Below are 26,660 nucleotides of genomic sequence, written 5' to 3'. Positions count from 1 at the left end.
GATGTGATGTGATGAAAATGGCACTTTAACTCTGTGGTCTTCCTCCCAAGAACATACAACACAAATATAATCATGTGAAAACCATGACATAAGTCACAACTGCTAGAAATCTACAAAAGACCTGACCAGTACTCCTCAAAACTGCCAAGGTCAACAGAAACAAAAAAGTTTGAGAAAGTGCATAGCCCAGAGTAGCTTAAGGAGATATGAGGACTAAATGTAATGTGGTATCCTGAGTGGGATCTTGGAATAGGAAAAGGACATTAGGTAAAAACTAAACATCTGAATAAAGTATGGACTTTAGTTAATAATAATGTATCAACATCAGTTCATTAATTTTAACAAATGCACCATACTAATCTTAATAAAAGGGAAACTGATTGTGGGTATATGGAAAATCTCTGTACTTCATATTTTTCCTATAATCCAAAACTGATAAAATTAAAAATTAACTTTATGAAACCTCTAGATTAAAAAGAGAAACAAACACTTAACAAAATGAGAAGTAAGAAATGGGGCATATAAACAATAAGAAGGTGAATTATCATTTTTAAACACTAATGGAAACTTTAAAATCTCAGTGACATGGACATATTGCCAAAATTGACTCCAGAAGACTAGTAAACTGAAATACAATAGTAAATATGAAAGACAATGAAAAGAGTTGGAGAATCGCCTCCAAGAAATTATTTGAACCAGATGGTTTTTTCCAGTGAAATCTTTCAAATTTTTAGGGAACAGAAAATCCCCATGTTATATAAACTGTTTCAAAGCATGAAAATAAATGGACAGCTAGCTCCATTCATTTTATGAAGTTAACACAGCCTGAAAAAGCATACACACAACCATTACTAACCCCACCACAACCTGCTCCCCCATGACACACATAAACATGGGCGCACACACACATACACACACACAGAGCTCATCTCACTTATCAATATAGCTGTGAAAATTCTGAATAAATTCAACCTTCACATCTGGTACTAAATTAAAAGAATAATCCTCCATAACCAAGAAATTCATTGACCTAGTAACAAAAGAGTAATTTAGTAATTAAATCTACTAATTTTGAAACATTAGTTTGTCAAGAAGAAAAAACTTTACAATAATTTAAATAGATATTGAAATACATTTCATAAATCTCAACACTTAAGTCTTTACAAAGTTCTCAGAATAGGAATAATTATTGAAAGGGCAAAAATATTATACTATTTCCAGGTGATCATAAACTAACAAAACCCAAAGCAAACAACTAAAGATAATTAGGATAAACAAAATAATTATCACTGAGGGCCTGAGAAAATCAAACAGGCAGAGAGGGCAAATCTTCCTTTCCTCTACATTTTAGTTCCACTCAAGCCTTCAACTAACTAGATGATGACCACCCACAATCTGGAGAGTAATACACTCCACTCAGTCTACTAATTCAAATGCTAGTCTCTTCCACAAACACCCGCACAGATACACCCAGAAACAATGTTTAAACAGACATCTGGGCATCTTGTGATCCAGTCAAGTTGACACATACAATTAGCCATCACAGACACTGCAGGATGATGAAATCATCAGCCAAGACAGAGAAAATATACCAAAGAAGGAATGGGACATAAGGAGAGGGAGAGGAGAGCCAGCAGGGAATAGTGAATCCAGGAAAAACGTTGCTATCTGATGAGTGGTCAACTGTGTCAGATGCTACAGAAATATCAAATAGGATAAAAACCAGGAGTACGTCACTAGATTTACAAGTAGGAAGACCACTGATAAAGCAGTTTCTGTAGTGTGATAAAAGAAAATACAGTTGGGAAGTAAATGGAAGTTGACCAGGTAGCACCAGTAGGTGTAGACTATCCGCTCAAGAAATCTGACCCTAAGAGAGCAGGGAAACAGAGTGCCACCTGTTCGGAAGTATCACAAAGAACCGACGGAGGAGGCTTTATACGCATGTTTAGTTGATTTGGGGCTTCCCTCATGACTCAGCTGGTAAAAGAATCCGCTTGCAATGCGGGAGACCTGGGTTCAATCCCTGAGTTGGGAAGATCCCCTGGAGAAGGGAAAGGCTACCCACTCCAGTATTCTGGCCTGGAGAATTCTGTGGACTATATAGTCCATGGGGTCGCAAAGAGTCAGACACTACTGAGTGACTTTCACTTAGTTGATTTCAGGGCTCTTTGATTCTGTTTTACGGTCAAAAGATTTAAATGTTGTTAACTGAACGGAAGGACCCAGAGGAGATGAAAGAGATAAAGGTGGTAAGAGACAAGAAAATTGATGGGTCAGGAGCCAGGGGCAGAGTGAAAGGCACAGGATATTATTGACTTCGGCCTTGGAGAAAAAGAGCACACATCCTCATTTAAGGGAAGAGGGAAGAGGGTGGAGAAGCACAGTCAGAGTGCAGTTTAGAGGCAGAAAGAAAGAATGGACCCACCCAGTTGGCCCATTTTCTCTGAACACTAAGACTGCCTGGGCTAAGGACTTGCAGAAGAGGACTGGAGGTTAAGCACCCAGTAATAATTCAGAAGAGCCATATTGGAGAATGTAAGAGAAACTGCCAAGCTATACCGAGAATCCAACAGAGGTTAAAAAACAAGACTCCTTAGTTATACCAGTCAGCACAGTTACATGATTTTCTCCCCAAGTCCTCTGCAAACCAAATTTTCTTGGAATATTTCATCTTAACATCCAAGAGCAGTAGCAACAATTTCCTGAATCTCACAGAAAAGCACTTTAAAAGAGATATTTGCAAATTTTGAGAAACTTGATTGATTAAAACATCACTGTTTTGTGCTTACACAAACGTGTACATTTGGAGCTGGAAACACAAGTCACAAATGTGACAGAGGCAAAAAAGAATAACTTTTTCCAAAACACCGGTAACAAACAATCCTATCATGAGATATATTTGTCTCAGAGAGTAGTGAATTTTATCTCTATCCATCAGATACATGCTACAAATGTGGTCCACTGGAGAAGGGAATGGCAAACCACTTCAGTATACTTGCCTTGAGAACCCCATGAACAGTATCAAAAGGCAAAATGATAGGATACTGATTGAGGAATTCCCCAGGTCAGTAGGTGCCCAGTACGCTACTGGAGATCAGTGGAGAAATAACTCCAGAAAGAATGAAGGGATGGAGCCAAAGCAAAACAAATACCCAGTTGTGGATGTGACTGGTGATAGAAGCAAGGTCCGATGCTGTCAAGAGCAATATTGCATAGGAACCTGGAATGTTAGGTCGATGAATCAAGGCAAATTGGAAGTGGTCAAACAGGAGATGACAAGAGTGAACATAGACATTCTAGGAATCAGTGAATTAAAATGGACTGGAATGGGTGAATTTAACTCAGATGACCATTATATCTACTACTATGGGCAGGAATCCCTTAGAAGAAATGGAGTAGCCATCATGGTCAACAAAAGAGTCCAAAATGCAGTACTTGGATGCAATCTTAAAATTGACAGAATGATTTCTGTTCATTTCCAAGGCAAACCATTCAATATTACAGGAATCCAAGCCTATGTTCCAACCAGTAATGGTGAAGAAGCCGAAGTTGAACGGTTCTATGAAGACTTACAAGATCTTTTAGAACTAACATCCAAAAAAGATGTCTTTTTCATTATAGGGGACTGGAATGCAAAAGTAGGAAGTCAAGAAACACCTGGAGGAACAGGCAAATTTGGCCTTGGAGCATGGAATGAAGCAGGGCAAAGGCTAATAGAGTTTTGCCAAGAGAACACACTGGTCATAGCAAACACCCTCTTCCAACAACACAAGAGAAGACTCTACACATGGACATCACCAGATGGTCAACACTGAAATCAGATTGATTATATTCTTTGCAGCCAAAGATGGAGAAGCTCTATACAGTTAGCAAAAACAAGACCAGGAGCTGACTTTGGCTCAGATCATGAACTGCTTATTGCCAAATTCAGACTTAAATTGAAGAAAGTAGGGAAAACCACTAGACAATTCAGATACGACCTAAATCAAATCCCTTATGATTATACAGTGGAAGTAAGAAATAGATTTAAGGGACTAGATCTAATAGAGTGCCTGATGAACTATGGACAGAGGTTCATGACATTGTACAGGAAACAGGGACCAAGACCATTCCCATAGAAAAGAAATGCAAAAAAGCAAAATGGCTGTCTAAGGAGGCCTTACAAATAGCTGTGAAAAGAAGAGAAGCGAAAAGCAAAGGAGAAAAGGAAAGATATAAGCATCTAAATACAGAGTTCCAAAGAATAGCAAGGAGAGATAAGAAAGCCTTCCTCAGCGATCAATGCAAAGAAACAGAGGAAAACAACAGAATAGGAAAAATAAGAGATCTCTTCAAGAAAATTAGAGATATCAAGGGAATATTTCATGCAAAGATGGGCACAATAAAGGACAGAAATGGTATGGACCTAACAGAAGCAGAAGATATTAAGAAGAGGTGGCAAGAATACACAGAAGAACTGTACAAAAAAGAGCTTCACGACGAAGATAATCACGATGGCGTGATCACTCACCTGAAGTCAGACATCTTGGAATGTGAAGTCAAGTGGGCCTTAGAGAGCATCACTACGAACAAAAATAGTGGAGGTGATAGAATTCCAGTTGAGCTATTTCAAATCCTGAAAGATGATGCTGTGAAAGTGCTGCACTCAATATGCCAGCAAATTTGGAAAACTCAGCAGTGGCCACAGGACTGGAAAAGGTCAGTCTTCATTCCAATCCCAAAGAAAGGCAATGCCAAAGAATGCTCAAACGACCGCACAATTGCACTCATCTCACACGCTAGTAAAGTCATGCTCAAAATTCTCCAAGCCAGACTTCAGCAATACATGAACCGTGAACTTCCAGATGTTCAAGCTGAGTTTAGAAAAGGCAGAGGAACCAGAGATCAAATTGCCAACATCCGCTGGATCATGGAGAAAGCAAGAGAGTTCCAGAAAAACATCTATTTCTGCTTCATTGACTATGCCAAAGCCTTTGACTGTGTGGATCACAATAAACTGTGGAACATTCTGAAAGAGATGGGAATCCCAGACTACCTGACCTGCCTCTTGAGAAACCTGTATGCAGGTCAGGAAGCAACAGTTAGAACTGGACATGGAACAACAGACTGGTTCCAAATAGGAAAAGGAGTGCGTCAAGGCTGTATATTGTCACCTTGCTTATTTAACTTATATGCAGAGTACATCATGAGGAACGCTGGGCTGGAAGAAGCACAAGCTGGAATCAAGATTGCCGGGAGAAATATCCATAACCTCAGATATGCAGATGACACCACCCTTATGGCAGAAAGTGAAGAGGAACTCAAAAGCCTCTTGATGAAAGTGAAAGAGGAGAGTGAAAAGGTTGGCTTGAAGCTCAACATTCAGAAAACGAAGATCATGGCATCTGGTCCCATCACTTCATGAGAAATAGATGGGGAAACAGTGGAAACAATGTCAGACTTTTTTTGGGGGGCTCCAAAATCACTGCAGATGCTGATTGCAGCCATGAAATTAAAAGACACTTACTCCTTGGAAGGAAAGTCAGACACGACTGAGCGACTGAACTGAACTGAACTGAACTGAACTGAAGGGAAAACTCCTGGTTCAGTAATTTCATATTTCTCTTGAAAAACTTTAAAGTGATCCTTCAGAAATGTGGTGAGACAGACTTTTAAAATATTTCTGAGATGTCTAGAAAGTACAATACTGTCCCTTTCAAAACCTCAGTATGGGTTATTATCTCTGGTTTATAAAGCTAAAATATAGTTTAAAAAATTAATTTAATGTGGTTTTTATCTTTCTGTTAGAGCCAAGTCCTCATCTGTGTTTCAGTTCAGTTCAGTTCAGTCGCTCAGTCATGTCCGACTCTTTGTGACCCCATGAATCGCAGCACGCCAGGCCTCCCTGTCCATCACCTACTCCCGGAGTTCACTCAAACTCATGTCCATCGAGTTGGTGATGCCATCAAGCCATCTCATTCTCTGTCATCCCCTTCTCCTCCCGCCCCCAATCCCTCCCAGCATCAGAGTCTTTTTCCAATGAGTCAACTCTTCGCATGAGGTTTTGTGTTTAGTACCTATTAAAAATACACAGGTAACTTTTCTTTTTGCTGTTGGTTGTTTGTGATGTTAGAAAGGGACCACAATGCATTTTATGTCTGGGGGGCTGGAAAACAGGTTGGAAACTGCCATTCTGCCACTAGCCTGAAGTCATTTGAATTACTCTTAAGTAAGAAGTTAAGGAAATGACCGGGGAAAATAAAGAATACTCAAAGATTTTTCCCTTAGTTTAAAGGGGAAAAATTTAAAGAATGGTAAATAGTAGGTTTGGATATTTGTAAATGTGCATTTAAAGTTCAAGTCTAAATAAGCCTGGCTCTAAATTCTGCAAGAGGTACTCTTAAAGCACTATTTTAACTAGATGCCGCCACCTACTGGACAGTTTACAAGGGTTTTGCACTTTTCTGGTAACAAAGAAAAAAATGACTGTTGAGGTAAAAAGAGCAAAAGGTTTCTTGTTTTCATAATAAGTTTTACAGGAACACTTTACTTTAAATTTTATGGCTATATATAGGTTTGATCAAAATAATTGCTTAAGTTTTAAATTTTTTACATTTTTAATTAAGAGGGGATAGTTGAAGTTCAGAGAATAATCTGGGAGAGAAACTGCCCTCAGGATGGAACAGATATAAGCAGTGCCACACCATTTCATGATATGAGGCTATGCTGTAATAGCAGAAATACAAGACTGTCAAAATTAGTGTCATGTGGTCAAATCGGACTCTTGCATTTCTGTTCATTTCTTTCACACATGCTAATAATACATTTCATAAACTGAAGATTCCAAAAGTTACCTCTTTGGGAATAAGCTAATAATTTATGTTATATAAAATGTTTTAAAACGTATGATCAGGCTAATAACATAATCTATAGTAAATGCTGGCTTCCCAGGTGGCGATAGTGATAAAGAATTCAATTGCTAATACGGGAAATGTAAGAGACATGGGTTCAATCCCCAAGTCAAGAAGATCCCCAGAAAAGGGAATGGCTACCCACTCCAGTATTCTTGCCTCAAGAATCCCATGGACAGAGGAGCCTGGTGGGCCATATAGTCCATGGGGTCACAAAGAGTTGGACACTTGCTGCTGTTGCTGCTAAGTCGCTTCAGTCGTGTCCGACTCCGTGCGACCCCATAGACGGCAGCCGACCAGGCTCCGCCATCCCTGGGATTCTCCAGGCAAGAACACTGGAGTGGGTTGCCATTTCCTTCTCCAATGGGTGAAAGTGAAAAGTGAAAGTGAAGTCGCTCAGTCGTGTCCAACTAGTAGCGACCCCATGGACTGCAGCCCACCAGGCTCCTCTGTCCATGGGATTTTCTAGGCAAGAGTACTGGAGTGGCTTGCCATTGCCTTCTCCAAGTTGGACACTTAGCATATGCTAAATGCCATCTCTTTTGGGTTTTAAGATTTTTAAAAATCAGATATGTGTGACTACTGAATACAAGACTATGATGTAAAGAGCCAGCAAGAAGCTTCATTAAGAAATTCGCCTCCTATAAAAGACTAGTCATCAAAAAAATCTAATTAAATCTGAAGAACAAGGAATACAATAATAACGTCTCTTCGTTCTGGTGAACTGGTCAAGTGTGAACTAATCAAGACAGACGGCAGCAAGAATAAAGCACAACAGACTCGTCTTGGCTTACCCCAAAGTGTCTTTGATCCCATTTCCTTTTATACTGACCCTGCTTCTACATTTTATCTGCCCTGCACACAACAAACACTGCCAATACATAATAATCAACTAAGAATTCAAAATCTAAAAATTGAAACTTTGAAATAATATTTAAAGCAATGACTTTCTCTGGCTGTAGCTTCTAAGCCTCTATTAACTCCAGCTTTCCACTCATGAAGTCTAAGAAGATTCCATGTTAGAATGTCAGTGGTAACGTAAACGTCTAAGGGTCTATAGCAGTCACGGAACTCCAGAGATACAACGGTGAACCCCATGTTGTTGTTGGTGTCGTCCAGCCGCTCAGTCGTGTCCGACTCTCTGCAAACCACACGAACTGCAGCACACCAGGCCTCCCTGTACCTCACCATCTCCTGGAGCTTGCTCAGACTCATGTCCATTGAGTCTGTGGAGGCATCCAACCATCTCATCCTCTGTCATCCCCTTCTCCCCCTGCCTTCAATCTTTCCCAGAATCAGGGTCTTGTCTAATGAGTCCGGTCTTCACATCATGTGACCAAAGTATTGGAGCTTCAGCTTCAGCAGCAGTCCTTCCAGTGAATATTCAGGGTTGATTTCCTTTAGGATTGACTTAACCAAATAGACCTTCCATGGGCTTTAAAAATTAAATGTATTTGATAGCTCAAATTTGGAAAGGCCAGATGAAAACAAATGTCTTGCCCTCCAGGGCCAAAAGCTCATTCAGTAGTGAACCTGTGATCAAAATGGCTGATGTTAAAAGGCTACCATGGATTCCCTTACAGAGTGGCCTGACTTAAAGTCCTTGCTCCAGAGTCAAGCACAGCAAGTGTGGCCTCTTAGAAATGCCTCAGTGGAGAAATCAGCATTTAACTCCTGCATTCTAGAATACAGATTTTTATCATTGTTGTTCAGTTGCTAAGTCATGTCCAACTCTTTGCAATCCATTGACACCAGGTTCCTCTGTCCTCCACTATCTCCTGGAGTTTGCTCAAATTCATGTCCATTGAGTCAGTGATGCTATTTAACCATCTCATCTTCTGCTGCCCCCTCCTCCTTTTGCCTTCGATCTTTCCCTACTGAATAGCAAATGAAACCATCAATAAAATGAAAAGACAACCTACAGACTGGGGGAACATATTTGCCAACAAGGGCTTAATGTCCAAAATGTACAACAGCTCATACAATTCAATAGCAAAAAAACAAACAACCCAATGAAAAAATGAACAGAAGACCTAAACAGACATGTCTCCGAAGAAGACATACAGATGGCCAACAGGCATATGAAAAGATGCTCCATTACATCACTAATTACTAGAGAAATGCAATTGAAAACAATAATGAGGTATCACCTCACACCATTCAGAATGGCCATTATCAGAAAGTCTACAAATAATAAATGCAGGAGAAGGTGTGGAGAAAAAGGAACTCTCCTCCACTGTTGGTGGGGATGCAAATTGGGGCAGCCACTATGGAGAACAATAGGGAGTTTCCCTTAAAAACTAAAAATAGAACTAACATATGACCCCCGCAATCCCACTTCTAGAAGCCCTACTCAGAGCCAGTCTAATGCCCAAGCAATACTATATGACCAATTTAGATGATGTAGGTTAAAGGATTTCAAAAGTGTCCTGCCAAAAAATACCAACTCTTCCCAATCACTACAACACTCATTACTAAGAAGGTTAAAATAAGTTATATGATTCATAGTACTTCTGCAGAAGAAGAAAAAGAAAAGAAGGAAGAGGAGGAGGCAAATCACAATATACAATTGATCCTTGAATAATGTAAGTTTAAATTGCACCGGTTCACTTATACACAAATTTTTCTCAATAAATGTGTACTATAGTACCACACAATCCTTGATTTGTTGAATCCACAGACTTAAATTGAAGAAAGTGCGGAAAACCACTAGACGATTCAGGGATGACCTAAATCAAATCCCTTATGATTATAGAGTGTAAGTGAGAAATAGATTTAAAGGACTAGATCTGATAGACAGAGTGCCTGATGAACTATGGACGGAGGTTCATGACTCTGTACAGGAGCCTGGGATTAAGACCATTCCCAAGAAAAAGAAATGAAAAAAGGCAAAATGGCAGTCTGAGGAGGCCTTACACATAGCTGTGAAAAGAAGAGAAGCAAAAAGCAAAGGAGAAAAGGAAAGATAGAAGCATCTGAATGCAGAGTTCCAAAGAAAAGCAAGGAGAGATAAGAAAGCCTTCCTCAGTGATCAATGCAAAGAAATAGAGGAAAACAATAGAATGGGAAAGACTAGAGATCTCTTCAAGAAAATCAGAGATACCAAGGGAACATTTCATGCAAAGATGGGCTCAATAAAGGACAGAAATGGTATGGACATAGCAGAAGCAGAAGATATTAAGAAGAGGTGCCAAGAATACACAGAAGAACTGTACAAAAAAGATCTTCATGACTCAGATAATCACGATGGTGTGATCACTCACCTAGAGCCAGACATCCTGGAATGTGAAGTCAAGAGGGCCTTAGGAAGCATCACTATGAACAAAGCTAGTAGAGAGGATGGAACTCCAGTTGAGCTATTTCAAATCCTGAAAGATGATGATGTGAAAGTGCTGCACTTAATATGCCAGCAAATTTGGAAAACTCAGCAGTGGCCACAGGACTGGGAAAGATCAGTTTTCATTCCAATCCCAAAGAAAGGCAATGCCAAAGAATGCTCAAACGACCGTGCAATTGCACTCATCTCACACACTAGTAAAGTCATGCTCAAAATTCTCCAAGCCAGGCTTCAGCAATACGTGAACCATGAACTTCCAGATGTTCAAGTTGGTTTTAGAAAAGGCAGAGGAACCAGAGATCAAATTGCCAACATCCGATGGATCATGGAAAAAGCAAGAGAGTTCCAGAAAAACAGCTATTTCTGCTTTATTGACTATACCAAAGCCTATGACTGTGTGGATCACAATAAACTGTGGAACATTCTGAAAGAGATGGGAATACCTGACCACCTGACCTGCCTCTTGAGAAACCTGTAAGCAGGTCAGGAAGCAACAGTTAGAACTGGACATGGAACAACAGACTGGTTCCAAATAGGAAAAGGAGTACATCAAGGCTGTATATTGTCACCCTACTTATTTAACTTATATGCAAAGTACATCATGAGAAACACTGGGCTGGAAGAAGCACAAGCTGGAATCAAAATTGTTGGGAGAAATATCAATAGCCTCAGATATGCAGATGACACCACCCTTATGGCAGAAAGTGAAGAAGAACTAAAGAGCCTCTTGAAAGTGAAAGAGGAGAGTGAAAAAGTTGGTTTAAAGTTCAACATTCAGAAAACTAAGATCATGGCATCCGGTCCCGTCACTTCATGGCAAATAGATGGGGAAACAGTGAAAACAGTGGCTGTCTTTATTTTAGGGGGCTCCAAAATCACTGCAGATGGTGACTGCAGTCATGAAATTAAAAGCTGCTTACTCTAAGCAAGGTGAAAAGACAGCCTGCAGAATGGGAGAAAATAATAGCAAATGAAGCAACTGATAAAGGATTAATCTCCAAAATATACAAGCAGCTCCTGCAGTTCAATTCCAGAAAACTAAGTGACCCAATCAAAAAATGGGCCAAAGAACTAAACAGACATTTCTCCAAAGAAGACATAAAGATGGCTAACAAACACATGAAAAAATGCTCAACATCCCTCATAATCAGAGAAATGCAAATCAAAACCACAATGAGATACCATTTCACACCAGTCAGAATGGCTGCTATCCAAAAGTCTACATGCAATAAATGCTGGAGAAGATGTGGAGAAAAGGGAACCCTCTTACACTGTTGGTGGGAATGCAAACTAGTACAGCCACTATGGAGAGCAGTGTGGAGATTCCTCAAAAAACTGGAAATAGAACTGCCATATGATCCAGCAATCGCCCTCCTGGGCATACACACCGAGGAAACCAGAATGGAAAGAGACACATGTACTCCAATGTTCATTGCAGCACTGTTTATAATAGCCAGGACATGGAAGCAACCTAGATGTCCATCTGCAGATGAATGGATAAGAAAGCTTTGGTACATATACACAATGGAGTATTTTTCAGCCATCAAAAAGAATGCATTTGAATCAGTTTTAATGAGGTGGATGAAATTGGAGCCAATTATACAGAGTGAAGTAAGCCAGAAAGAAAAACATCAATACAGTATACTAACGCATATATATGGAATTTAGAAAGATGGTAACCTGAACCCTGTATACGAGACTGCAAAAGAGACATAGGCATATAGAACAGTCTTTGGGACTCTGTGGGAGAGGGTGAAGGTGGGATGATTGGGGAGAACGGCATTGTAGCATGTATATTATCATAAGTGACCAGTCCAGGTTCGACGCATGATACAGGATGCTTGGGGCTGGTGCACGGGGATGACATGGAGGGAGGATATGGGGAGGAGGGAGGTGTGAGGGGGGTTCGGGAGGGAGAACACATGTACACCCGGGGCGGATTCATGTCAATGTATAGCAAAACCAACCAATATATTAATGTAAGGTAATTTGCCTCCAATAAAATAAATTAAAAAAATAAAAATAAAAGCTGCTTACTCCTTGGAAAGAAAGTTATGACCAACCTAGACAGCATATTAAAAAGCAGAAACATTACTTTGTCAACAAAGTTCCATCTAGTCAAGGCTATGGTTTTTCCAGTAGTCATGTATGGATGTGAGAGTTGGACTATAAAAAAGCTGAGCGCAGAAGAATTGATGCTTTTGAACTGTGATGTTGGAGAAGACTCTTGAGAGTCCCTTGGACTGCAAGGAGATCCAACCAGTTCATCCTAAAGGAGATCAGTCCTGGGTGTTCACTGGAAGAACTGATGTTGAAGCTGAAACTCCAATGTTTTGGCCACCTGATGCGAAGAGCTGACTCATTTGAGAAGACCCTGATGCTGGGAAAGATTGAGGGCAGGAGGAGAAGGGGACAACTGAGGATGAGATGGTTGGATGGCAACACCAACTCAATGGACATGAGTTTGGGTAGACTCCAGGAGTTGGTGATGGACAGGGAGGCCTGGCATGCTGCAGTTCTTGGGGTCGCAAAGAGTCAGACATGACTGAATGACTGAACTGACCGATGGATGTAGAACCACAGAGACAGAGGGCCAACAATACATTTATATTTGGATTTTCAACTGCACGGGAGCCAGTGCTCCTAAATACCATGTTGTTCAAGGATCAACTGCTACACACACACAAGAGGAGTAGAAACACATGCACAGAATTAACTAGCTGGTCTCATAAAGCAGAGAATAGGAAAAGGACAAATCAGTAACAGATTTTTATAAAAGGTTTCAGAGGCCTGAGTGAGACACCTCATGGGACTTTCTCACACAACTAGGGGACTGTGAGCATAAACTGGGTGTCTGAAGGCAAAGACCTGTTTTGTCTACTTCCTGATTTTTCACTCCCCCGTCTCCTCATCTTTGAGCAGACACAATCCCTAGAAGACTCTGAAACATACCTAAATTCACCATAGTTTCATATAGTCCTACCTAACATGATGGTTTCTCCTAAAGAAAAATTAAACTCACAAAGAAAAAGAAATAACTGAATTTGGAATTTTACTTTAATCCAAATATTCTATGACTCTAGATAAAAATAAAGATGAATCAATTTTACTCACCAATAGTTTCTTCTAATGCAGCAGTCAAAGCTAGAAACTTTTTTGTATTTTCCATCTCCTCATTACTTTGTAAAACTTCACCATTTTTTGCAGACTAATGAAAGAGAATAAAAGCTTAAACATGGGGGAAAAAGGCAACTGTATTCATTGATATTTTTTTAATTCTAAGATGGCTTCCAATTCTGTTCATAAATAAAGGTCATTTCTACTCCTTTAATTAGGAAATCTGTTCATGTTTCCTGTTCCCTCAAAATTCTGTCAATGAGTATTCCTAGTTAAGAGTTGGAATATGTCTATCTCTATATGATAATTACCTTGCTTAAAATTTCTGTTTAGTAATAAGCAAGTTTCATACATTTCAAAATTGATATTGTTTTGATTCCAGTTATAATTCATATTTCCAAGCAAGTAAAAATTTGCTTTGAGATTCAATAGAGGTAAGTGATAGACAAACTTTTCCTGCTAAAATTTATCTCTCTAGCTTAAAACCAGAGAAGGCAATGGCAACACACTCCAGTACTCTTGCCTGGAAAATCCCATGGATGGAGGAGCCTTGTAGGCTGCAGTCCATGGGGTCGCTAGGAGTCGGACATGACTGAGCGACTTCACTTTCACTTTTCACTTTCATGCATTGGAGAAGGAAATGGCAACCCACTCCAGTGTTCTTGCCTGGAGAATCCCAGGGACGGGGGAGCCTGGTGGGCTGCCATCTATGGGGTCACACAGAGTCGGACACGACTGAAGTGACTTAGCAGCAGCAGCAGCAGCTTAAAGCACTGCATTTTATAGACTTACTTTTCCATCCCAGTGGTCTTCCTGGGAACCTTGTAAAAATGTATTCTTAACTACTTTACTGTTAATTTCCCGGGAAATTTCCTAGGAAGTCAGTCAACTAATCAAGGAAGAATTTATCAAAAACAATCCATCTGTTGTTATAATGTTCCTTATCTTAAAAGTGCAATGGCTATACACAGGTCAGTGCCAACATCTGGTCAACTTCCACCCCTCAATACTACAGAGAATAAAAGGTCCAAGAAGGCCAAGGAGAGTTAATCAAGCATTAGAAATTCACTAAGACAGAAGTATATAGAGCATGGTCACAGACCACAAGCATTTTACAGCTTCCCAAAGAGATCTTGACCAGCATGTGAAATAGTCAACTCCTTGCTTGTTCGTCACAAAAGTTTACTCAAATAATAATGGTAACCAGGGGGTTAGGTTTTTTTTTGTTTTTGTGTACGTATCTCCAAACTGTAAGCTTGCTGTAGAAAAAGCTGACATATATAGCTGATGAAAGTAGGCACCAAATTCCTTTCTATTCCAGATATGGAGGAACCCAGGCACCCAGGCCAGACACTGGTGAGAGAAGCCTATTTTGCTGTCTGGGGAATGAAGATACTCAGGGCAACGCCCAAAATCTGGGATCCTGCAAAATCACCTTCTCCATTTCTAGAAAACTGTCTCCCTCACTGCTCCCTCACACATAGAAACACTACTGCCCTACCAAACTAACCAGAGGCCATGCTATTCCTACTTATTAGAGGAAGTTGCTTCTCACATGTCAGCGTAAGGTTATACAACTCTTACCTTAAGTTCCTCCCACAGCTTTATTCTCATTTCTAGACCTTGTTTCTTAATTTCTTTTTCTCTGTATTGTCTCTTCACCAATATCTTGTCAAGCCGCTTCATCTTCCGAATAGCATCCTGAAGTTGAAAATCTAATTCTTTTAATTCAAATTCATCTGTATTATGTTGAAAGTAGGAATGAGCATGAAGTCTATTAAAATCATAAAGCTTTTTTTTTCTTGTTTTACGTTTACTATTTGTTCTTTTGTTCAACAAATGTTTATGGTTGGTGTAATAACTAACACTGGTGTCATGTATCTTGGTTTGGAAAAAAGTGAAAGTGAAAGTGTTAGTCACTCAGTCGTGTCCAACACTTTGCCATCCTATGGACAGTGGCTTTCCAGACTCCTCTGTGCATGACATTTTCCAGGTAAGAATACTGGAATGAGTAGCCATTCCCTTCTCCAGGGGTTCTTCCCAACCCAGGGATCAAATCTGGGCCTTCTGCTTTGCAGGTGGATTCTTTACCATCTGAGCCACCAGGGAAGCCTGCTTTCGCTTTCTTAATTTTTTTTTCCATATAATTATCTAACAACCCTGTGAAACAGACATTTAGTTCTCTTTCACAGTTGAAATAATTTAATCCTTTCAAACAGCTAATAAATTATAGCACTGAATTCAGAAGTGGGTCTCATATTATTTTTAACCCCAAATTCTTTCTCCCTCATTCTGCTATACTTTCTGTATTCATAATTAACAAAGAATAAGACAAAGACCCTATCCTGAAATTGCTTCAGACTAACTGAAAGAGAAGTCACTTACACAAATAGCTATAGTAAAATGTAGCATGTCAGAGACACAGAGTAATTCCACCATGTCAGAAACAAATTCAGAAAAGTATACCATGTGACTAACACCTTTCATCTACACCCCTTCCTGCTCTCCTATTTTCCTGAAACACCTTAAAATAAAAGTGAAAGTTGCTCAGTCATGTCTGACTCTTTGCAAACCCATGGACTGTATAGTCCTGAATTCTCCAGGCCAGAATACTGAAGTTGATAGCCTTTCCCTTCTCCAGGGGATCTTCCCAACCCAGGGACCAAACCCAGGTCTCCTGCATTGCAGGAGGATTCTTTACCAGCTGAGCCACCAGGGAAGCCCAAAACACCCTAAAATGTTCTTGAATTATGGATAATTGATAGTTAGGAACTATTTAGAACTTCTGTTATTTAAGTTTTCACTTATGACTATGATTAATAATATTAATAATTATCATTATGATTAATGGTCATATTAATAATAGCATCTAACGCCTCAGACAGTAAAGAATCCTTCTGCAAAGCAGGAGACCTGGATTCAATCCCTGGGTCGGGAAGATCCCCTGGAGAAAGGAATGCCTATCCACTCAGTATTCTTGCCTGGAAAATCCCATGGACAGAGAAGCCTGGCGGGCTACAAGTCCATGGGGTCACAAAGAGTCAGACATAACTGAGCGACTAATACTACCACTACTACTAACATTTATACGTTTACCTGATAGGCACAGTGTTAAATGCTTTATTTACATTCATTATCTTGTGTAATCCTTACCATAAACCAGTGAGATGGAATAGTTATTGCCCCTATTTTACAAATTAGTAAACTAGCAGAGACATTACTTTGCCAACAAAGGTCCATCTAGTGAAGGCTATGGTTTTTCCCATGGTCATGTATGGATGTGAGAGTTGGACTGTGAAGAAAGCTGATCGCAGAAGAATTGATGCTTTTGAACTGTGGTGTTGGAGAAGACTCTTGAGAGTCCCTTGCACCGCAAGGAGATCCAACCAGTCCATTCTAAGGGAGATCAATCCTGGGTGTTCATTGGAAGGACTGATGCTAAAGCTGAAACTGCAATACTTTGGCCACCTCATGCGACGAGTTGACTCACTGGAAAAGACTCTGATGCTGGGAAGGATTGGGGGCGGGAGGAGAAGGGGACAACCGAGAATGAGATGGCTGGATGGCATCACCGACTCTGTGGACATGAGTTTGAGTGAACTCCGGGAGTTGGTGATGGACAGGGAGGCCTGGTGTGCTGTGATTCATGGGGTCGCGGCGAGTCAGACATGACTGAGCGACTGAACTGAACTGAAACTGAGGCTAATTTGTAACATGTCCAAGATCTATCATCTTATAGCTAGTAAAAGGCAGAGTCAGTCTCTGCCCAGATCTGTGTTGACTCCAGAGCTAAAGCTCTTTTCTGCCAGGAGATAATTCCTCTGTAAAGTCTGATGAAAGATGAAAACTGTAAGGTCGGACCTCAGTGGCCATTTTGGCCTCTCCTCCTCCTCCCCCCTTTCCCGCTGGCGGGGAAAAATCCCACCAGAACTCTATTGTGCTTTGTTCCCTCATTCCCTCCCTGACTGCTGGAGTGTCCTTGATATACCGGTCCCTGGCAGAAATCAACCCTCTCCTAACCTCCCCCTCCTAACCTCCTGTCCAGAAACAGCATCCTGCCCAGAAACAGCAAGACCTATTTCACTGCGTCAGCACAACCTTGAGCAGATTGGGCAACCAACCCGGTCTTGCCACCCCAGCTAACTGACCTATGAGGGACCACCATTCCAAATCTTGCCTTATTCGGGAAAAAATTTCGCTGTTTCTTACTGTAACGCTATGTAAGCTGCCTCTTGTCTTTGTTCGGGCGTGGACCTCCTCAACCTCACTTGCTTGGGTCCGAGAGCCCCACCCGGGAGCACCTCGCCATTAAAGCCTGTTACACTATCCATCTGGTGCCTGGGTCATTTTTACCTTACAATAACCTGGCAATGAGAATAGGTATTCAAGTCCTGAAGTCTCAGGTACCCCAGCTTAGATCATCAGAAATGTCATATTATGCAAAGAAAAGTCAAGTTTTGCAACTTTTGAAAATACAGAGAGTCCAATGGTGTTTCCGTATAATGTACATCACTTTCTCTTAAATGAAAAGGAGATACGTTTAGAGGGAAGAAGCTTACCCAAAAAGAATACTGATCTTACTAATAAGGAGACTCTACAAATTGTATTGTTCACGTACGTCAAACACAAAAGCCTCTAGTTTTAATTCCAACTGGCAGCCCTAGCATGCTCAAGCTCCATGTATACAGGTGGTTTATCCAGCAGGCATTCTGAAGTTAACTCTTGCTACACGGAAACAATCTAATGTAATGTAATATAAACATTACAATGTTTACACTGTAATGTAAATATAATGTAAACAATACAATGTAAATTGGGCCACTAGCTAGTCTCATGGAGAAGGCAATGGCAAGCCACTCCAGTACTCTTGCCTAGAAAATCCCATGAATGGAGGAGCCTGGTGGGCTGCAGTCCATGGGGTCGCCAAGGGTCGGATACGACTGAGCGACTTCACTTTCACTTTTCACTTTCACACATTGAAGAAGGAGGTGGCAACCCACTCCGGTGTTCTTGCCTGGAGAATCCCAGGGACGGGGGAGCCTGGTGGGCTTCCGTCTATGGGGTCGCACAGAGTCGGACACGACTGAAGTGACTTAGCAGCAGCAGCAGCTAGTCTCAACTCTAATACCTCGTTTCCTGATAACTGTAATCCTGAGTCACCTGGTCTGAGAGCTGATCTCATCCAAAACACAATTTAAATCAGTTCTCAAACTTTATGAGCTTGTTACTGAACCCAAACTCATTCTGCTCACCACATGTCAGGCCAATAAATCAGAAAATGAGCTGCTGGAACAAGAAATGACAACTTGAGTCAAAAAACTAGCAGACTGAGAAGATGTCAGACTAGCATCTCAAAAAAACACCTCCCCATCAGTCCAAATCTGGGCTCTTTTTAATATACAACAGGGGGAGGAGGCGGGACCCACTGTGGTTAGTGGCAGTTGCTCACTAACAGTCACTTGCTTGGGGGAGGGGCCCACTGTGGCACCAACCAATGACTGAGCGGGGCCACTATGGCTGGTGTCTGCCTCACTGCTGCTGCTGCTGCTAAGTCGCTTCAGTCGTGTCCGACTCTGTGCGACCCCATAGACAGCAGCCCAGCAGGCTCCCCCGTCCCTGGGATTCTCCAGGCAAGAACACTGGAGTGGGTTGCCATTTCCTTCTCCAATGCATAAAAGTAAAAAGTGAAAGTGAAGTCACTCTGTCGTGTCCAACTCTTAGTGACCCCATGGACTGCAGCCTACCAGGCTCCTCTGCTCAGGGGATTTTCCAGGCAAGAGTAGTGGAGTGGGTTGCCACTGCCTTCTCTACTGCACCCCAAGCAGAAAGGTACAACTGCAGAAAGCAGCCAGGTCTGAACTAGCACCCGGCCGCTCTAGCAACATCATTCTTCAACCCATGGTGCAAGGTGTGCAGGTGGCAGAGACCATTAGTGGCCATGTGGAGATGGCTGACATGCCCAGCAACGAGAACCATTGTCTGAGGCAGTGGGCACTGTGAGCGCAGCCCTCTGCTGGCCATACCAGCCAGCCTGTGACCCCCAGGCAGTCTCAGAGCTGGTGCCCCTGGAGTGGAGCTCCCACCTGGCTCTTTGTGCAGGGGGAGCCAGCCAGTCTGATGGACTAGTCAAGGCCTGAGTGGAGAGGGCCTGAGCTGAGCAGCCCCTGCCTCATTGGAGCCCACAGGTTGGAGCCAGAAAGAGAAGAACTCATCACGCCTCAGGTTCAGGCTGGGGAGGCCATCACTACAAGCTCGGCTCTCCTTTATAGTTTATAAATTAGGGAGAACCCAAAGTAACTTTTGTTTATGTGAGTTATGTCTATGGATAATTACAATTATTAGAAGTCAAAATTGAAGGACATTATAAATATATATTCATTTTTAAATAATAAACACGGCATTACTTATTACATTTAACACAAATATAACACTATAGCTATATTTTCCAAAAAAACTGTTGAGAAGAATAGTGATATTTTCAATCTTTAGTATCTGGATTAATAGAAGACAGCTGGATTCGCGTACCTGCTTCAAAGTCAATCTACTGTAATCTGTTGCTTCAGTTAAAGTATATAAAGAAAATTTGGCCTTACACAGTAGTTGGAAAGGGGAGGAGAAATACCCTTTTCAGATAATGGTGGATATTCTTCTTTAATACTAATATCAAAACTGGACAAGAGGTAGTTTCTTACAGGTTAGTTATAATGTGAAATCTGTAACCCTAGTTATTCCATAAACCCATGGATCTATTTTTCATGTTAAATGGATCTTTTATCCTACATTGGTTATTTGGAAACCAGTGGTTCACTGAATTATTCAAACCTTCCAAATATTAACACATTTCAATATACAATATCAACAAATCACATTTGTTAATATTACCACCAATTTTCATCAGAAAAGTCTAAGTACTAGGAAGTTGTAAAGATCATATTGATATATACAAATTTTCTAAGATTCTAAGTTTTTACTTGAAAGCTCAAATTTTATCATTGACAAAAAATTGTCAGTTGTTTTTCTGAATTAACAGATCCATTTCATTTTTTACAAAAATGTCTGCCAGATACTTAAGTCTGAACAATAATAGTTTGTCTGCCACTTATTCCTTCAAGTGAAAATGGAGTCCCATTAAAAAATGACCAGGTCAACTCTCAAATTACCACACACTTTTCCTCAACACAACCTCCACATTTTGGCATACAGCAGAACTGCTTTATATGTACCTCCCAATTTACCACATAGGATATAAAAAAGATGTGTACTCAAAGGTCAAGATTAATTAGAATTTAAAATTTTTACTGCTCCATCAAGAACATTCTTTAGTGACATCGGCTCTTTCTTCCGCCTATGCCAGGCTTTAAAGAACACAATGACTGTTAGTACACTTTGATGCCATTCATTGTCCTGATTTATGCCAAAGCACCAGCAATTTTACCCATCATTGCTTTTGTACCATCAGTGAAACCATTCAATGGGCAAAAAAGCAAACAATCATTTCAGTATTATAATGAATTATATTACTGATATATCAGTATTACGATGAAACTAGTTTTTACTTTGCAGAGTTCCTAAAAGGGCCTCAGAGTCCAGGGCTCTGCAGCCCATGTTTTGAGAACTGCTGTCCTAATTCACTTTGACCAGTATTAATAACCATGGGAAAAAAGGAGCTTTTGAAATCCAGAAGTTATTAAAATTAAATGGGATTATCCCTTAAAAGGCATTTATATATTACAGGATACATTTTATCATACAATTTTCAAAGAGATAAATAAATCATGTCACAAAATACAGAAATACTTCCTACTTGATTAAAATGATTACAGTAACAATTTTAGTATATGATATATTTTATTACATTTCTACATGTACTTAAGAACTCTTAATATTCTTATAAATAAAAACTTGGGGATTTGTTAGCTCACAAAAAAATGTATCTTATTATTTCTACATAATAAAAATAAATAATAAAAAACATATGTAATTCTAATATTTTAACTAGAGCATCCATAATTATCATTAGCTAATTACCAAGTAATTATCCTACCTGAACATTCAGGGACTATCTGATGTTCACCCAAGTTCAAATCTTCATCTGACCCCTCTTCAGGCAATTTTATTTTCTCAGAGTAGCTTTCCCCTTTATTATCATTACTGTTTCTGCTTTCCTCTGTATTATTGCTTTCTGCGTGGCCTTCTTTACCAGAGTTCAAATTGATTGCAGTATCAACCTAAAAATTATTTCCAAAGAGATAGTTTTCAAAAATAATGTTTTTTATTTTAAATTTCTAGACTATTTTAACTCAAATATATGTAAGGACATGCAGAAAAACATCTATTTCTGCTTTATTGACTATGCCAAAGCCTTTGACTGTGTGGATCACAATAAACTGTGGAACATTCTGAAAGAAATAGGAATACCAGACCACCTGACCTGCCTCTTGAGAAACCTGTATGCAGGTCAGCAAGCAACAGTTAGAACTAGAAATGGAACAACAGACTGGCTCCAAATAGGAAAAGGAGTACGTCAAGGCTGTAGATTGTCACCCTGCTTATTTAACTCATATGCAGAGCACATCGTGAGAAACGCTGGGCTGGAAGAAGCACAAGCTGGAATCAAGATTGCCGGGAGAAATATCAATAACCTCAGATATGCAGATGACACTACCCTTATGGCAGAAAGTGAAGAGGAATTCAAAAGCCTCTTGATGAAAGTGAAAGAGGAAAGTGAAAAAGTTGGCTTAAAGCTCAACATTCAGAAAACTAATATCAGGCATCTGGTCCCATCACTTCATGGGAAATGGATGGAGAAACAGTGGAAACAGTGTCAGACTTTGTTTTTTTGGGCTCCAAAATCACTGTGGATGCTGATTGCAGCCATGAAATTAAAAGACGCTTACTCCTTGGAAGGAAAGTTATGACCAACCTTGATAGCATTTTAAAAAGCAGAGACATTACTTTGCCAACAGAGGTCCATCTAGTCAAGGCTATGGTTTTTCCGTGGTCATGTATGGATGTGAGAGTTGGACTGTGAAGAAAGCTGATAGCCGAAGAATTGATGCTTTTGAACTGTGGTGCTGGAGAAGACTCTTAAGAGTCCCTTGGACTGCAAGGAGATCCAACAAGTCCTTTCTAAAGGAGATCAATCCTGGGTGTTCATTGGAAGGACTGATGCTAAAGCTGAAACTCCGATACTTTGGCCATCTTATGCGACGAGTTGACGCACTGGAAAAGACTCTGATGCTGGGAGGGATTAGGGGCAGAAGGAGAAGGGGACAACAGAGGATGAGATGGCTGGATGGCATCACCGACTCGTGGACGTGAGTTTGAGTGAACTCCAGGAGTTGGTGATGGACAGCGAGGCCTGGCGTGCTGTGATTCATGGGGTCGCAAAGAGTCGCACACGACTGAGCAACTGAACTGAACTGAACTGAAGGACATGCATCATACAGTCGTGTTAAATCATTCTACTAATATAACACTTGATAAAATACAATTTACATACACAATTGAATTTAATAACATTTGCACCAAATATGCACCACTCTCCAGCACTTTCTAGCAATAATAGAGAAGAATCAGTCCCAAAGAGAATCTGTCTCTATCAAGCTCTGAGGATGAGGCAAGATGGTCCCTGCTGCCTGAGCTTACTCTCAGATGGAGAGTCAAGGGTCTAGAGCAGGGCTAATCAACATAGTAGTCACTGGTCACATGTGGCTATTGAACAGCTGCAAAGTGAATAGTCTGAATCACAGTGTGCTTCTGCTGCTGCTGCTAAGTCACTTCAGTCGTGTCCGACTCTGTGCGACCCCATAGACGGCAGCCCACCAGGCTCTCCCCGTCCCTGGGATTCTCCAGGCAAGAAAACTGGAGTGGGTTGCCATTTCCTTCTCCAATGTATGAAAGTGAAAAGTGAAAGTGAAGTTGCTCAGTCGTGTCCGACCCTTAGCGACCCCATGGACTGAAGCCTACCAGGCTCCTCCATCCACGGGATTTTCTAGGCAAGAGTACTGGAGTGGCTTGCCATTCCCTTCTCCGACAGTGTGCTTCTAATGGAGTTCAAATCAGAACCATGTACTTTGGTTAATCATTTACTCCTGTACTAGTCACAGCTTTTCTATTTCATTTTGGTTTCTCTTTCCATTTTAGCAAAGTTCATTTGCTAAAAACTGGTGAAGACACCAGTTTGGTGCAGCTGTGTTTTCCTGAGAGAGAACAGGAAAAGATATCCATGGCTGCACGAAGCAAAAACAAGGATCACAGGGCTTGAAGGCTGTGCTTGGCAGTAAAAGTCACCTTGGAAATTAACACAGCCCACAAGAGAGGAAAAACCTCAGGGAGAGTGGAGACATACCTTTCCCCTCCAACAGAGGGAATGTCTGCTCCAGCTCTGCAGGACTCAGCCGTTGGAGGCTTTTATGCTCATGGTCTACACTTCATCACTGCAATCTGGGTCCCCTTGTGAATCTCCAGGACAGAAGGCGGGTGGTGCTGAGAATTAATCTGCCAGGGTTTAATTGCTTACACGACTGCACAAGCATCTCTCTTCACCTGAACTAGGACATAACCCCAGGAGAACCGAGCTGAGTCAGTAGTATAAAAATCATATCTGACATTTACTGAGGAATTACTACTGGCCAGGTCCTGTGCTGACTGCTTTACACACACTGCCTCAGTCACGTCCCACAACAACCCTCTGGGATAGGTATTACTGCCCCAGTTTAAAAGAGAAGAAAACAGGTACATTATGGATTGAAACTAGTAGAGACCCAATTTATAATAAGCAAAACGCTTACTTTATGTGATCTTGGAAGTGTTAAAGAGGGTTTCCTGTTCAAAAATATTCTTCTGTGAAAGGCCAGGTAAATCCTAAAATTCCATAATATCCAGTAAATTCTTAAGGCTGCACAGTTTCGTGAAAATGCTGAAATTGCTAGGAGAAGTCACATGAGCCCTGTCAGTAATTTATATCTTGGCATAAATGAATCGAGCTGACCTTTCCCTGAGAATGGGTTTTTATACAGGTGTAACTCACTGACTCTGATGCTGGGAAAGGTTGGAGGCAGGAGGAGAAGGGGATGACAGAGAATGAGATGGCTGGATGGCACCACCGACTCTGTGGACATGAGTTTGAGTGAACTCCGGAAGTTGGTGATAGACAGGGAGGCCTGGCATGCTGTGATTCATGGGGTCGCAGAGAGTCGGACACGACTGAGCGACTGAACTGAACATAACTAGTGGAGAAGGCAATGGCAACCCACTCCAGTACTCTTGCCTGGAAAATCCCATGGGTGGAGGAGCCTGGTAGGCTGCAGTCCATGGGGTCGCTGAGTCGGACACGACTGAGCGACTTCGTTTTCACTTTTCCCTTTCATGCATTGGAGAAGGAAATGGCAACCCACTCCAGTGTTGTTGCCTGGAGAATCCCAGGGACGGGGAAGCCTGGTGGGCTGCCATCTATGGGGTCGCACAGAGTCGGACACGACTGAAGCAACTTAGCAGCAGCCACATAACTAGATATTAGCAACTACTCAGATACCATATTTCAGGATACACAAAGATCTTTCACTTGTGTCATCCCATATGATCCTGACACTTAGAATGAGCAGGAAAAATTAGACAAAAGACATAAAACAGAACAAAAGGCAAATACTTCCCATTTCACAGTTTTATCCACAGTTTCCCACTCCACTAGCACCAACCATCTCCCCATCCCACTGCCCACTGGCCTCTCTATTCCCAAACCTTCTGATTGTCTACCCTGTGGCCTGTTTGCTTTTTCTTATTTCTTCATTCTCAAAGCCACATTCAGTCTCCACTTTTCATTGCTCCATGTCCCCTACTTCACCTCCATGTTAGTCCCAGGAAAGGTAGATATTCTATAAAAACACTTCCAAACAATTAGATCCCTACCTGAAAGCCATGAGATTTTTACACCAGTTGCAACAATTGGCTCTTTCAAGAAAAATATTCAGAAGCAACAATAAACCAAAATTCTAAGAATGAGAACTATACCATTACTATAGAAATTTCGTTAAAATTCTAGCATTTTAGGGACTTCCTGGCAGTCCAGTGGTTAAGAATTCATGCTTCCACTAGAGGGGACACGGCTTTAATCCCTGATGGGGAAACTAGATCCCAAAAGCTATACACCATGTGGCAAAAAAAAAAAAAAAAAAACCTCTAGCATTTTAAATTGATTTTCTGCCACTCAGAAATTTTTGCAAGAAATTAATAAAAGATAAATGAGCAATAAAACTAATCAAAATACTAGGATTTATTATTCTAACAATGTAAAAGTTCTTAACAGACACTGAATCATTTGCAGTCAGCAGTCAACATGCAGCATACATGTGGATTTTCTACCCCAACCCCAGATGAACCTTACTGATTGTCCATGAACTTGATTAAGACAAATCACAACTTTTACAGTCTTGCCTTTGATATAAGTATCAAAGTCCTCGTTGGTTAATAAAAATGCTAGAGTTTGTTTTGACCTTTAGCTTAGTGCGTTCAAGTAAAGTATGCCTAGAATTAATTGCTGATATATTTCTCTTAAATAAATTTTGAATGAGGTAATATTAAGCTATATTTTAAAACATGTGCATCAATACTGTGAAGTTGCTGCTTTAAAAACAAATCATCACCCAGGAATATGTAAGCAGAAATACTAATCCTTTGCTACTCTAAAATTAATGGTAAAAATTTCATTCTAAATTTGTTAAACACAGTTATGTGATGAGCTACTATGTGTCTGACTTTACACTGAATCCCATGAAAAATAACATAGGAAGGACTGACCAATTAGGTTAAAGAATTAAAGCCAATTAGCTGAGACGTATTGAGTACTTACTAGGTGCTAGTCACTTCTAAAAATTGTAGATATTTCACTCATTTTATCCCTAAAACATGCCTAAGAGGTGGACAGTATTATTACACCTTTGAACAGATTAGGAAACTGACACAGAGAGTCGAAATATTAATAATTTTCCTCAAATCACATAAAATGTGGTCAGCAGAGCCTATTTTGAACCCATAACTCCAAAGTTTAGGTTTATAATCAGTAAGCTTGAGACTAAAGAGTCTAAAATTGTTTGAGGCTATTGGAATCTAAAATTGCTTTAGATTCCAGTTTGGGCTATATGGAAAACTGAACAAACTGAAACCTTCCATCTACTTAGAAATGAATAGTTCTAAGTTCACAAGGATACTGGGGAAATTGCCAGTCAACAGAAATTAAAAGGAAACTAAAAGCTGAGAAACCTGTATGCAGGTCAAGAAGCAACAGTTAGAACCAGACATGGAACAGTGGGCTG

General features: G+C 40.6%; 1 protein-coding gene across 1 annotated transcript in view; it reads right to left on the bottom strand.

Moving 5' to 3' along the window:
• LOC129562364 (fibrous sheath-interacting protein 1) overlaps positions 1 to 26,660 on the bottom strand; it is an 88,075-nt gene that overhangs the window by 48,180 nt on the left and 13,235 nt on the right. The window contains exons 3-5 of the mRNA XM_088839810.1: positions 21,392 to 21,575; positions 14,932 to 15,086; positions 13,345 to 13,438 (exon numbers count right to left, since the gene is read on the bottom strand). Of these exons, the coding sequence (XP_088695936.1) occupies positions 13,345 to 13,438; positions 14,932 to 15,086; positions 21,392 to 21,575 (433 nt within the window). The remainder of the gene's footprint in view (positions 1 to 13,344; positions 13,439 to 14,931; positions 15,087 to 21,391; positions 21,576 to 26,660) is intronic.

The sequence above is a fragment of the Moschus berezovskii genome, chromosome 9 (genome assembly GCF_049115385.1).
Source record: "Moschus berezovskii isolate FMDL1 chromosome 9, NW_MosBer_1.0, whole genome shotgun sequence".
NCBI lineage: Eukaryota > Metazoa > Chordata > Mammalia > Artiodactyla > Moschidae > Moschus > Moschus berezovskii.
Note: the sequence above shows the minus strand (reverse complement) of the source record. Positions and strands in the feature narration are given on the sequence as shown.